Source organism: Hippopotamus amphibius, chromosome 4 (genome assembly GCF_030028045.1).
Source record: "Hippopotamus amphibius kiboko isolate mHipAmp2 chromosome 4, mHipAmp2.hap2, whole genome shotgun sequence".
Taxonomy (NCBI): domain Eukaryota; kingdom Metazoa; phylum Chordata; class Mammalia; order Artiodactyla; family Hippopotamidae; genus Hippopotamus; species Hippopotamus amphibius.
In genome coordinates, this window is record NC_080189.1 from 25278375 (window position 1) to 25292571 (window position 14197).

Consider the following 14197-nt stretch of genomic DNA (forward strand, 5'->3'; position numbering starts at 1 on the left):
AAGCTCAGGCTCAATAGTTGTGACACGGGCTTAGTTGCTCCGTGGCATGTGGGATCTTCCCAGACCAGGGATCGAACCTGTTTCCCCTGCATTGGCAGGTGGATTCTTAACCACTGCGCCACCTAGAAAGCCCTAGGTTCATATTTTCTTTCATAATTCTCCAAGATAGGTTTTGTTTGTTTTATAAGATGAATAAACCAAGGTGCAAAGATTATATAGCCCTTTAAGGTCACACAACTAGATGATATCAGAATTGGAATCTCTAAAGACTTAGTAAAGTTCTGATAATGTAATCTTTTTGCAGTAGAAATTTGAGGACTGACTTGCCTTTAGAATGATAAAATGCAACATGATGATTAATACAAAAATTAAATGTAAACAGATTGCAAAAGATTGTCAGAAATGCTTAACTTTTATGGATCCTACAGTATTAATTGTGCTACTGAGATGGTGTTTATTCTCTAGTAGTCTCAGAGCTTAATAGTCAAGTGCTTGTTGAATGATGGAACACTTTGTACCTAGATAGTCTTAAAGGTATTTTTCAGGATACTTTTTTTTTCTCTTTAATTTAAGTCAATATTATTATCAATTTTTTTTTTTTGAGGAAACTATGAAGACTCATTAGTGAACACTGCAGATCAGTTCTGTCAATTTACCTGTGTTAAAGACCTGTAAGAAGAGTGACAAAAGAGCTTCTATTTTTGTTTTATTTTAAAGATACAAAGAGTGCTTGTTGCTGTTTATTATTTCTCTGCCTTTTGCTCTTCCATCACAATAATGCTTAGATTCCGTAGACCAGTGGCATTTCTTCAACAAATATTTATTGAGCATTGTTAGAGCTGAGTACTTTGTAGCAGTAAATAAGACAGGGTTGGTCTTGGCTACTTTGGAATTTATAATCTAGTGGAGAAGACAGGCTTTAAACTAGTAATTATATCAATATTTAATTAATTTCAATTAGGGTGAGTTTTTGAGGGAGAAAGGCTTTGAATAAATTTCTAGCGGTATTAAGAGACCTAAGTAAAATTCAAAACCATGGACAAGGACTCTTTACTCTCACACTAAATGGCCATAATCCCATGTTGGCCTGGAACCTGAAGTAATTTGAGCTGAATTTAAAAAGAAAGTCACAGACAATTCTGTGACACAGTTTTGACCTTCTTTAAGGAATCAGGGGAAAACGTATTACTTCATGTTTAGTTCTTAGTGTGAAAGAGAGCTGGAAGAACCAGCCAGAAACTTGGGTTGGGATGGCATTTAATTCTTCTTGTCCCACTCCAGGTCTGTTGAATCAGACTCTCCAGGAGTGGGCCATGTACATCTTTATTCCTAGATCATTTGATGATCAACCAGATGTTGGAACTACTGTTAAGATATCCCAGGAATTAACTGGCTGCTGGAATAGAAAAAGATCATCAATTTCAGCTGTCCTAATATCCAAATGATAGTAGAATTTTGCTTAGAATTTAGTTTATAACTTAGTTGTGACAGAAATTGGCAATGCCTATATTTTGTTTTTAAAGAGTAAAACTGTACTATTGCATTGTCAGCAGTGGTTGCTCAGTTTAAAACTGCATGTTAAAGTTAGCTTTTGTGTTAAGTTTTCTTTTCTTTTTTCCCCTCAGGAACTAAACAACTTAAGCATATTTTATTGAAAGATGTGGACACTATTTTTGAATGTAAATTATGCCGCAGTCTCTTCAGAGGATTACCAAATTTAATTACCCATAAGAAATTCTACTGCCCACCAAGTCTCCAGATGGATGACAGTAAGTTTTATTCATATATTCAATTATGCATTTTGCTCTGTATTCTTATACTACAACCATGCATTTATGTTAGAATGGTATGGATATCTAGTTACAGGTAATTTAGTGATGGAGAATAAAATAAAATACTTGACTCAGTGTTATATTCAGTTCCTTAGATACTTTCATATCAGTGTTTTTCATTTGGATTTTGCTAAAGGTATATCAGATTAGATTTTTCAGTATATTTGTATTAAAGTATTGGGTATTGTTTTTGAGTGTTTATATGGACTGTATAGATTATAATCAGGATTTTTGTAAGTTAAAATATTAATGTTTGATAGGGGTATTGGTATTTTTCCTCCTTACTTCTTAACAACTTGTTACCAGATATGACTCATTATTTACTTAGATCCTCCTTAAGTAAATGAGAAGGTTGGAAATAAAGCAAAGAATGAGTAAATGAGTTGCTTTTTGGGGAATTGTGGAGAGCATTAAAAATATTTATTAATCTTTCTAGTGTTTACTGGGTCTTGATTTGAAGATAAGTTTTATTCTCAGTGAAATTTTTTAGATAAGTCATTTTATCAGAAATTAGATTGTGTTATGGGCTAACCTGAGATCTGAGATAGCTTTATGAGGTAAAGGCAGGTAGTAGGCTAACAAAGTCTTTCTGGAACCAATGTTTGTTGAATTAAGCATATTGTATCTGTATGATTAAGTTGCAGTACATGTAATGGTATTATTTTCTTTAAAGAATAATGTAAATTCCTTAAAATATTTTACTAAGTAATAGGTTGCTTTCATTATTTCTTGTTCAGAAGTTTAACTGTTGTGGATTTACAAAATATGGAACTTATTTTGTCAGTTTGGTATTACAGTTGCATTATGGATTTTGTGCATTTTTCAACTTAACCTTTTTGGGATGGAAATGGAAGGCAAAACTCCAAATATCAAAAGTACTGCTTTAATTATTAGCATGAAGCTGATTTAAAGTATATTATAGGATGTAGATGAAACAAAATTTCATATTTGTCTGGAAACTTTTCCTCCCACTGTTAGATCTTACTGTTCTTTTTATCCTTGAAATGTAAATGAAAAGGCAATCAATCTATAGAGATTAGTTTAAAATCCAATCTTTTAATTAAAGAACTAGTAGGAATTTAATTAACTTTCTGGTAGTTATTTGTTATTTTTGCGTGTGAACTAGAGTTGAGTTGAGTTTTAGAGGGAAATAGTAAATGGATTGGCTGGCTTACTGTGCACTCTTCCGCAGTACTTATTCTAGAAGTACTTCTGTGGAAGTCTTCTTACAGACACTACTTTATCCATTTTAAAAAGAAAGACTAGCAGACTAGAAGAGCTATGATGAGTAATTTCTTTTTTCTTTTTTTAAAAAATTTATTTATTTATTTATTTATTTTATTGGCTGTGTTGGGTCTTTTTTGCTGTGCGCGGGCTTTCTTTTAGTTGCGGTGAGTGGAGACTACTCTTCGTTGTGGTGCGTGGGCTCCTCATTGCCGTGGCTTCTCTTGTTGAGGAGCACAGGCTCTAGATGCGTGGGCTTCAGTAGTTGCAGCACATGGCTCAATAGTTGTGGCTCACGGGCTCTAAAGTGCAGGCTCAGTAGTTGTGGTGCATGGGCTTAGTCGCTCTGCGGCATGTGGGATCTTCCTGGAGCAGGGGTCTAACCCGTGTCCCCTGCATTGGCAGGTGGATTCTTAACCACTGCGCCACCTAGGAAGCCCTGAGTCATTTCTTGATTTATTAGTAGATATCAGATTTGATGCTGTATTTGTAGCTAGATCATAGCATTGTATGTAGAAACATAACCAGTGTTAGACAACTCTGTTACAATAGGAATATTAGGTTGCCTACAGATGGTGTAATTATTGCACAATAATTAATAAGTTAAAAAAATAAAACTAGCTCTGTTTTTGGAATTAAGCTGTAGTTTTTATCATTTTATTAATAGGATTGTGCCATGTTAAGAAGACATGTAATAGGACTGAATTTAGCAAATACTTGTATGCATCGTCATTCATGTTTATATATTTTCCTATAAATCTTTTTCATTTTCTGTAAGATGTTCACATGTCCCTATACAATTAAACTAGATTATTTATTATGGATTAACTTAATAGGAATGCTGTTATGTTTTCTTAAAAAAATTATTTTTATATATAGTAATATTCTTCATGGTGTTTTATCCATCTTGGGTTATGAGAACTTTGATTTGCCTTTGCTAGCCTAAAAATATGAAATCTTATTTTTATTGTTTAGGATGCCCATGTGCTTAAATATTTTATATTAAGGGCCCTTATTAGAAGTAGCTCTTCAGAGTGCGTGTATTGCTTAACATTTGTGTACCTTGATGAGATTTTAAAGTACAGCAAATTTTAATTTAATACTAGTTTTTATCCTCATAAAATACTGAAAAGTAGATAATGCTCTTGTAAAAATAAATACAAACCAGTAATATAATAAATTTTAAGATAGAGATTTGTGATACATTTAAAAATATTAGAGGGCTGGAGCTGACTAATTATTTCAGATTAAAATGTTGTTTTTCCTTAACAGACCTTCCTGATGTAAATGATAAGCAAAGCCAAGCCATAAGCGATCTCCTAGAAGCCATATATCCAAGTGTGGACAAGCGAGAATACATTATTAAGCTAGAACCCATAGAAACTAATCAAAATGCAGTGTTTCAGTATATTTCAAGGACTGATAATCCTACTGAAGTCACAGAGTCAAGCAGTACTCCTGAACAGCCTGAAGTTCAAATACAGGAAGCTAGTACTGAACAGTCTAAAACAGTTCCAGTTACAGACACAGAGGTGGAAACTGTAGAGCCCCCTCCTGTTGAAATTGTTGCAGATGAAGTTGCACCTACATCTGATGAACAACCGCAGGAATCACAGGCTGACTTGGAAACTTCTGACAATTCTGATTTTGGTCACCAGTTGATATGTTGTCTTTGTAGAAAAGAATTCAATTCCAGACGGGGTGTTCGTCGTCACATTCGAAAAGTACACAAGAAAAAGATGGAAGAACTAAAAAAGTACATTGAAACACGAAAGAATCCAAACCAATCCTCTAAAGGACGCAGTAAGAATGTTCTAGTTCCATTAAGTAGGAGTTGTCCGGTATGCTGTAAATCATTTGCTACAAAAGCGAATGTAAGGAGGCATTTTGATGAAGTTCATAGAGGACTGAGGAGGGATTCAATTACTCCTGATATAGCAACAAAGCCTGGGCAACCTTTGTTCCTGGATTCTGTTTCTCCTAAAAAATCTTTTAAGACTCGAAAACAAAAGTCGTCTTCAAAGGCTGAATACAATTTAACTGCATGCAAATGCCTCCTTTGCAAGAGGAAATATAGTTCACAAATAATGCTTAAAAGACATATGCAAATTGTCCACAAGATAACTCTTTCTGGAACAAACTCTAAAAGAGAGAAAGGCCCCAATAATACTGCCAACAGTTCAGAAATAAAAGTTAAAGTTGAACCAGCAGATTCTGTGGAATCTTCACCCCCTTCCATTACCCATTCTCCACAGAATGAATTAAAGGGAACAAATCATTCAAATGAAAAAAAGAACACACCGGCAGCACAGAAAAATAGAGTTAAACAAGACTCTGAAAGCCCTAAATCAACTAGTCCGTCTGCTGCAGGTGGCCAGCAAAAAACCAGGAAACCAAAACTTTCAGCTGGCTTTGACTTTAAGCAACTTTACTGTAAACTTTGTAAACGTCAGTTTACTTCCAAACAGAACTTGACTAAACACATTGAATTGCACACAGATGGGAATAACATTTATGTTAAATTCTACAAGTGTCCTCTTTGCACTTATGAAACTCGTCGGAAGCGTGATGTGATACGACATATAACTGTGGTTCATAAAAAGTCATCCCGTTATCTTGGGAAAATAACAGCCAGTTTAGAGATCAGAGCTATAAAAAAGCCCATTGATTTTGTTCTAAATAAAGTGGCAAAAAGAGGCCCTTCGAGAGACGAAGCAAAACATAGTGATTCAAAACATGATGGCACTTCTAACTCTCCTAGTAAAAAGTATGAAGTAGCTGATGTTGGTATTGAAGTAAAAGTCACAAAAAACTTTTCTCTTCACAGATGCAATAAATGTGGAAAGGCATTTGCCAAAAAGACTTATCTTGAACATCATAAGAAAACTCATAAGGCAAATGCTTCCAATTCACCTGAAGGAAACAAAACCAAAGGCCGAAGTACAAGATCTAAGGCTCTTGTCTGGTGAGGAACAGTTACAGAGTTTTGCTTTTTTCCCCCCATCGAACTAAAAAAATCATTTGACCATAATTTATAGCTGGTTCCATTTTAACACGTTTGCTTCCATGTATCTTATGGCAATGGGAACTGCAAGAGTAATGTGCATATTGCATTTACCTCTTCAGTGACCTTTATTCCAGTGGCTTGGGAACAAAAGTTAACTTCAGAACTTATCTTCCACAGGACAATGCGGTATAGTTACAGGTAGATGGCACAGGGTCAGTGATTTCCTCTCCATGTTGTAAAATATATACATTTATATTGGCTTATGTTTACAATAGAAGTCTTCTGTTTAACTAACTTTGCACAGGTTTAATTTGATTCAGTGACTTAGTCTAGTAATTAATACATTGTAGGAAAGTTAAGTATATTAGAATGAATTTGTGAAGGCGATAATTATAGGAAAAAAGTCTTTTGAGGCACTGTAATTATTGTAAAAATTAATCTGTGATGGCTAAATAAAGTGCTGTACGCAGAAAAAACAATCCCCAAATTGAATTTAGAACAATTAGCGTTTATTATTTACGTTTAACATAGTGCTTCCAGGCAAAGGGGGAAAGTTGATAAACAAAAGTTTGAATTTTTTTTACCTTCTCCTTGGGAGTATGTGTTAGTTACTGTTCTTTAGTTTTGATCTATGGAAAAAGTGATTGTTTAGGTCCTAGATCCTCTTATTTTTACCTTTTTGTTTAAATAAACTTTTGGTGATCATTTCAACATAGTTAATATTAAGTAGGGTTTCTTTCTTTTTTTTTTTTTTTTTCCTGTGGTTGTGTGTTGCAAGAAAAGTAAAATCCCTATTGGGAAGAAAGAAAAAAATACTACTTTTTTAGAGGGTTTTGGAACAAATGTAGATTTTTAAAATGCAATATAAAAATAAGGAGTAGACTCCCTGTACTTGTTTTTACAAGTCTCTCTATATTTTTAAAGTTTACCTTCAGTATCTGTGTCCCTTGTGTTAAGGAATTTAATATATTTAATTAGTATTAAATTAGTTTTGGATTCAGATTCTAAAGCAGTATACTTAGAGTGCTGAGTAGGTTAAATGGTGTGGTTTGATTTTCACACATTTTTTTATTTGTGTGGAAAACTTGAGATGAAACCATCCTTTAGAAGTCATTAACTATTGTATAATTTTAAAAATAAGGTTTTATTGGTAAACTCAAAAGTGTTCATTTATTCCCATTTCTCCTCAGATAACTTCAAGTGATGTACGAAAAGGTTTGGAGTTCATTTTTGTGGAAAGACTTTAAATTGGTGTTAGAACCACTAAACATCTTCAAATGGTACTATGAGGAAAAAAAAAGAGAAAAAGTTTTGATAAATATATGACTGTAACTGCTGTTTTCTGACTAAAATAATAACCATCTAACCACTTGTTTCTAAGGCACTGCCTCTTCTGGCACTTTCAAGTAGCTGTGACATTACATATTGTCATCACAGTTCATCAGCTAACTACCCTTGTGCATTTGGTCTACAGTTTCTACAGAAATGTTGCAAATTTTGTTTTCCAACAGTTTGTTGATTAAAATGATCAACAACCTGAAGAAAATATTACCACTGGTAATTTTTGATTAACAAAGACTTTATATCTTAGCGATTTTAGTTTTGTTCCACTTTATTTGGCAGGATTTTTATCTGGATTGTACAGGTATATAATTTTCTAGTGAGTGTATGTTAGGACCAAAAGATCAATCTCAATACATTATAAATATTTAGCTTACTAAATATTTGTAATTATTTTTACATCCATTTTTTTCTAACTTGTTCTACAGTACTTAAATGTTTGAAAGTTTCATTCTAAGATATATACTCCAGGAAGTTCCAGTTCATTTTCATCCGTGGATCATCACATTCTTCATTTGTAAACATCTGAGGTTTTTAGGAAAATTAAACATTCCCTTATTTTTCTTTGAATTTCGTATAAAGCACTTTACTGATAGATGCAACTTAATTTTTCATTTTTTTTTTAAGATCACACATTTACTAATGTTAATATGAAGGTAGTCAATAGCTTACTGATATTTTATGGATGCAGACAATCCCTGCACAACCACTTATTATAATACTAGTTTATTTCTTTAAATATTGCTAAAAAAGGAAGATTGGGGTGTGAACCCTGATTCTTTGTCTCTCCCAAGTAAAATCTTAAATGACCACTTTAGATAATATTTGATTCCTAAGGTAAATTTTAGAAAATAATGAATTTTTGTCCATTTTTATAATCAAGATTTTAGGGAAAACAAAAGTACATCTGTCTTTAAAGAAATATTGGGCAGGTTTTTGTGTATCAATATTTTGTACTTTTTAGGGAGTATTTTCTTTTTTAGTAATTTTTGTCAAATTTTAATTTTAAAAGGTACAACAGAGGATATACCATGTTTTTATGTAGGTTCATACCTGTACTTAGGAGGGACCCTTTCCATCTATATACTTTTTGTATAAAATTTTAAAATGTTGAAGATCCACAGAGGTCATAATAAAATACTTTTATAGCTAGAAAGACATTTACCCTTCCCAGTGCTTTGCACTAAAATATACTGTGAAAGGAAACTAGAAAGACTGTAACTGTTGCTGGAAATGTTCTATATTGAATGTACATGCTCTTGTTGGAAAAATGTACTATATGTGATGGAAATAAACCAGACTCAAAGTTATTTCAGCTAAATGTGCTTCAGCGAAGGTGCATTGGTTGAAACTTAAATGTTTTATTATCAAATTTAAATTTATTCAGTGACTATGAGCAGCTACACTTGAAGTTTATCCTGATAGTTTTATTTTTAAGAATTAGAGTGATAATTTCTCTTTAATTTAAAAACAGATTTACTTTCCATATATGGAAAACTTGTTCTTATAGGTCTAACTTTAATGATTAATGGCATAATATATTTAGGGAACTAAATGTGTAGGTGTTATTTCATTTATAAACCATCTTCATTAGTTGCACATTATTAAACCTGTATGTTTGACTTTTGCAAGGTGTTATCTTTTATGCATTCCTACACACAAGACATATTCCAAAGATATTTTCCAGACTTAAGTACCTATAACAAGTGGAAAGATATGAGGATTCCTGAAAAGCTTGGGGTAGCTCTTTGCTGCAGCTTCTCATGTGTATGCCAGCTTTTCCTTTCTGCTTTGCTTGTTAAATACTGTAGGGAAGAAAGAGATGTTGGTAAAGGAGAGCCCAGTTGCTGCAGTTCCCTTATCCCACTCACCTGTTTCCACAGGACCATTCACATATGGTTTGTCTCTGCTGTCGTAACTTTAGGGCCACAGACCAGAAATTTAGGAGGGGGCATCAGGGCCAAGGACTATAAAAATATTTCATCCGGGTCATAGAGAAAAAAAAAGCATTGTGTCATGACTTGTCTAAATTAAAAGGGCCTAGAGAGATTAAAAATAGTTTATCATAATAGCCAAATTAATGGATCATGGGAGACATAGGAGTTAGAGACTAACCTAGGACCAGTTAAGAAAAGTAGAATGAACAGGTAAGAAGTGATTAGAAATTCTTTGTTCTTCCTATTCCTTTGTGGTCTTCATCCTTACTTTCCGGTTTTATTTTGACTCTTGAGCTTTGTCATCTCAGAGGATCAGGCTCCTGGCTCTTGAGAAGAGGCCTAAGAAATTTGTGCGAGAAGCTGTATAAGCAAGTAGGCTGTATAATCAGGTATTTATAGCACTTTTTGTTATTGTAGGCGGAGAGTAGTTAAACAGGTAAAGAACCATTAGAAACTTCTCATTTTATATTTAGACCTGTCTCTGGCTACAGATTATATCCACCTTTGCTGCTATTTGATCAGTTGAGAGTTTTTCTATAGAATTCAACTCATCTTCCTTCATGAAGATACCTTTTGCTCCTAAATGTGGTGGAAGACGAGAAACAATAAAAGGTATGGCTTGCACTTCAACTTCATAGGTTTATATAGTGCAAGTGAGAGCTGGATGAAGTATGGCTGATATTAAGCAGGTGGTGGTGTTTTTTTGGCCATGCCGTGCAGCTTGTGGGATTTTAGTTTCCCGACCAGGGATCGAACCCAGGCCCTCAGTAGTGAGGGCGCAGAGTTCTGCCCACTGGGCCGCGAGGAAATTCCCTAAGCAGGTTTTGATTATAACATGCAGATATACCTCGAATGCTCAGTAACCATTTTGGGGGTTCATGTCTCTTTCCCCCACCTCTTTACTTCCTGCTTCAAGAAGAAAACCTTAAAGAATGTATACATTCTTGAAGAATATGTAAATTACCCATCCTTAATTTTTTAGCCTAGTTTTATATATATATGAGCCAGATTTTCAGTTGATACAGATTGCTTGTATTGTTGAAAAAGTACCTTCACATTTTTTAGGCAAGTGTATTTGTTACATTACTTTATGGTCAGTAGGCTGTTCTGCTCAGTTTGCTTTAAAGAGCCTGTGGATGCAGTAGTGGGGAGTTTGTGTGTTTGCTACGGTTTAAGACTGCAGGTATAGAAAGAGGAGTTTCCCAGGTAGGTGTTACGGCAAGTAGGTGTGGAGATAGAGGCACAAGTGAATATCATTTCCTGCTGTGAAGTTGCAAAAGATCTCTTCGAATAGCATGACCACTGAAAATGAGATTTGAAATGCTTCTGAAATTAGGTCTCCAGGTTTCTTGTAGTGGCCTATGGAAATATTCTAGATCCTTAGGAGTTTTAGAATTTACTTTTCTAATAGAATCCTTAGATTACCAGGATTATGATTCAGACACGGTCTCGTAAGTTGATCTGTGGCTGAGCTCTGAAATATGGGCAGCATGACGTTGGCTGTGCTGTTAGACAGAATCCTTCTGTATTCTATGCTATTCTTTCTCTCTTCTCTGACTTTAAGAGCTAACTGAAACCTCAAGATTGAAAAGGAGTAAAGATCTGCAGTCTTAACGGCTATCAGTTGTTTGGTTTCTAAGGCATTAGGCACATGATAGAATGTAGAATAAAACGTGTTTCACTTAAAGTCACCTATAATTATTTTGGCTTTTCTAACTTTCCAAATTCATTCCTCTTCTCTCTTATAATTTGTTTCTGCACCTCTTTTCTTTGACCTCTATTCTGAGCTTCTGTCTCTTATCTTTTCTTTTTTCTCTTCTGGTTAATTAACAGAAATCATTAATACCAAGACAGCTAAAACATTTTTTGGAAAGGTAAGAGGGTGGAAAGACAGCTCATTTCTTCCTGAATCTTTATCATTCTACACTTATCTTGTCAGGTTTATTATTTATCTTCAAGCTTCTCTCTCTACATATGTTCACCACTATCATACCTCAAACAGAGGGGAACTTAATGAACACCATAGGTGCATCTGGTTCAGAAAAAGCCTGGAGTTGGAGGTTTTGCTGTTTGTGCCCACTCAGCAGAAGTAATTTGCTTGATTGTGTATTTTCGAAGTCAGGGACTATGTCTTGATAATTTTGTTTAGTGCCTAGCACATTTTCATGTATACCCAGGCACGTTTGATAATGGTGTTAAAGTAAGTAGTAGCCTTTTCCATTTAAATTGTGCTATCATATACTTTGAGGCTTTGGGTCTTAATTTCCTAAACTCTTATTATCTTAATATTGATAGGTTTAATTTATTTTAGAAAATGAGTACTAAAATGAGAGTTTATGATAATAAAGAGAATTTTTAGTATTAGCTGATAGTAATTGACATTCATGGAGTGCTTACTGTATACCAAGCACTTTGCTGATCCTTTGCATGCATGGTGCCCCTAATCCACCAACAACCCTAGGAAGTAAGAACTGTTCCTTCATTATCCCCACTTTACAGAATAGAAAAATCGAAGGTTAGGGAAGCTCAGTGGTTTACTCTTGTTCACATAGCTGGTAAGTGACAGAATTGAAACTTGACACTGTGACTGCAAAGCATGTTCCCTTAATCAGTGCACCTTATATTTGCAGATTTTACCATTTGCAAAGCACAGTCACTACATTACTTGTTGGCAGGTTGGTGTAATACAGCAATATTCTGTATGCTAGTTAACCTCATTTATAAAATGAGAATAATATTTCTTACCTGCTAGGATTGTTCTGAGGAGAATATGAAAAGTACATGTAAAACACTTAGGGTGGTCCTTGTCATGTTATAATAAATGTTAGATATGATTACTATAAGTGATCTTCACAGTATAAATGTGCAATTTTTTAATTACCTCGTAAAGTTAAGATAAAATGGAAATGTGTGCGTTAGAAGACTTTATTGCTATCCATCCACTCTTGACTGCTGCTTTTGTGTTTAATTGGGAAATGAAGACAACCAACTGTATTATTATTTGCTACCAGTTTTCTTCTAATCAGATGTTATTAGTTTATCATTCCTACTCAAGTTTTTCATTTAATCTTGAAAAGGTATTAGGTAGTTTTAAGCACATTCATTGTAAGTTGGACTTTGTTTTTATTACTCCTTAGAACAACCCATCTGTCTTAAAATTCTCATTTGGTCATGTGTAAGATATTGACATGAAGCAAATATTAATTGAGTAACATAGTTGAAATATTTCTGTGAAACTAGGTACTCAGTACTATTTGAAAGCAAGCATTCAGTTGTGGAAAGGGTGGATTTTTCAGGAGAGCATTGGGCTAAGCCAGGAATTTCTTTGGTGAATGTGTCATGAAGAGATAAGAAGAAATGGTACTTTTCAAAAGTCTTGCCAATGGTAGTAATTAGTGGCGGTACGCCACATCTCAGCTGAGGCCCACGTACTGTTGAATTATCTGCTGAGAGGGTTTACCTGCATACCTCCCTGTTCTTGACCTTATTTATTTAAACCATAAGACGACAATTTTAGAAATTTTTGTGTCTAGGGATAATTTATAATACCAGAGAACCTTTGTCCCTAGGTTTGGTTGAACTTTCATATCTTGAACTGCAGATTAAGTGCTGGGGTTCCAGAACCTGGGTTGTGTGGTTTCTTAATGATTCTCATACTGAAATACATACGTCAGGTATCTGAGCATATTACTGGCACACAAAACACTGTAATGTTTAGACAATAGGATGATGTGGTTGAAAAAAATAGCCAAACCAAAACAAAAAAAATAGCCAAACCAAAACAAAAAAAACTACTTTGGGTGCTTGAGCAGTAATGACTTGCAACCTATCTGGGTGTCCTGTTCTGTATAATCTGGTAACACTTTCAGTGCAAGAGTTATGTTCAGAGGAGAAATTATTACACCAAAATGAACCTTAAATGCATAGAACTCTCTTTACAACTCAGGTTTTGAATATTAGTTTTTAATTCCTTCTACCTGTGGAATTATCCTGAAAATAAATTAGCTCTGAGAAATAGAACTGTGGCTTTTAGTCAGACTTTCTTTCTAAGCTGCGCAAAAATATATTTTTTAAAAAGTTGAGACTCTTCTTGGCTAAATTGATGCTTTGGTAGACCTAAACCCCAAAGTACCTGGTTGTGTCTGGTAGTTTTTATTTGGGTGGGAAGAAAAAGTGAGGAATACTTTTCTTCTAAGAAAAAAATGCCCAAGTGCTAGGAACAGTGTGTGCACAAGTGATTGTATTATATGAAAAAAAAGTTAACTTTTAGGGAAAAGATTTTTATGCAGTCTTGGGTTTTTGACCTGTAAGTTGTTAGGGTCGTTCTATATAAGCTTCTATAGGAGGTTGGCCATGCCATTTTCATGCCTTTTACTCATTAGATAGAGTTCCTTGGAATCCAACATGCTGGACATTTGTAGATGTTTGAGATTTTCTGAGCTTTATTCTCCTTTCCTTTGAATGGGCAGGATTTGAGGACATAAAGATAGGCTCATGGGGCTGTCATAAAGATAGAGAAGAATACACTTAGTGAAATTTGTGAATCGTCTTCAATATTTATCTTCAAGCTAAACTGTCCTCAAAACTTTTTCATGATTTGCCAATTTGCCCTCTCTTTGCCTGCCTGTCTTGACTAGCCAACCAGTAGTTTCTTATGATTTGTAAGTGAGCCAAATCACTTACTTACCATGAAATTCAGATGCAAACACACACCAGAGGAAGAAGGAAATGGTTTTGTTGCCTGTAACTGCCCTGGATCTCTTTTCAATTTCTAAGTGTATAATTGTAATGATATATATGAATTGTTAATTTTTAAGGTTTAAGATACTTCTTTGAAGGTCATTTCCTTCTAAAAC

General features: G+C 34.3%; 1 protein-coding gene across 9 annotated transcripts in view; it reads left to right on the forward strand.

Annotated features, from left to right (window-relative positions):
- Nucleotides 1–14197, forward strand: part of ZNF800 (zinc finger protein 800) — a 45782-nt gene that overhangs the window by 14256 nt on the left and 17329 nt on the right. For 3 of the 9 annotated variants that reach the window (XR_009053054.1, XR_009053053.1, XR_009053055.1), the window contains exons 4-6: nt 1626–1769; nt 4329–6021; nt 7254–7343. Coding sequence is in view for 4 of the 9 variants with exons in the window: in XM_057730389.1 (XP_057586372.1) it covers nt 1626–1769; nt 4329–6025 (1841 nt within the window). In the remaining 5 variants the exon portion in view is untranslated. Of the gene's footprint in view, nt 1–1625; nt 1770–4328; nt 6026–7253; nt 14188–14197 lie in introns of those variants that run through there. The other 6 variants (XR_009053051.1, XR_009053052.1, XM_057730387.1 and 3 more) reach the window with 4 other exon arrangements.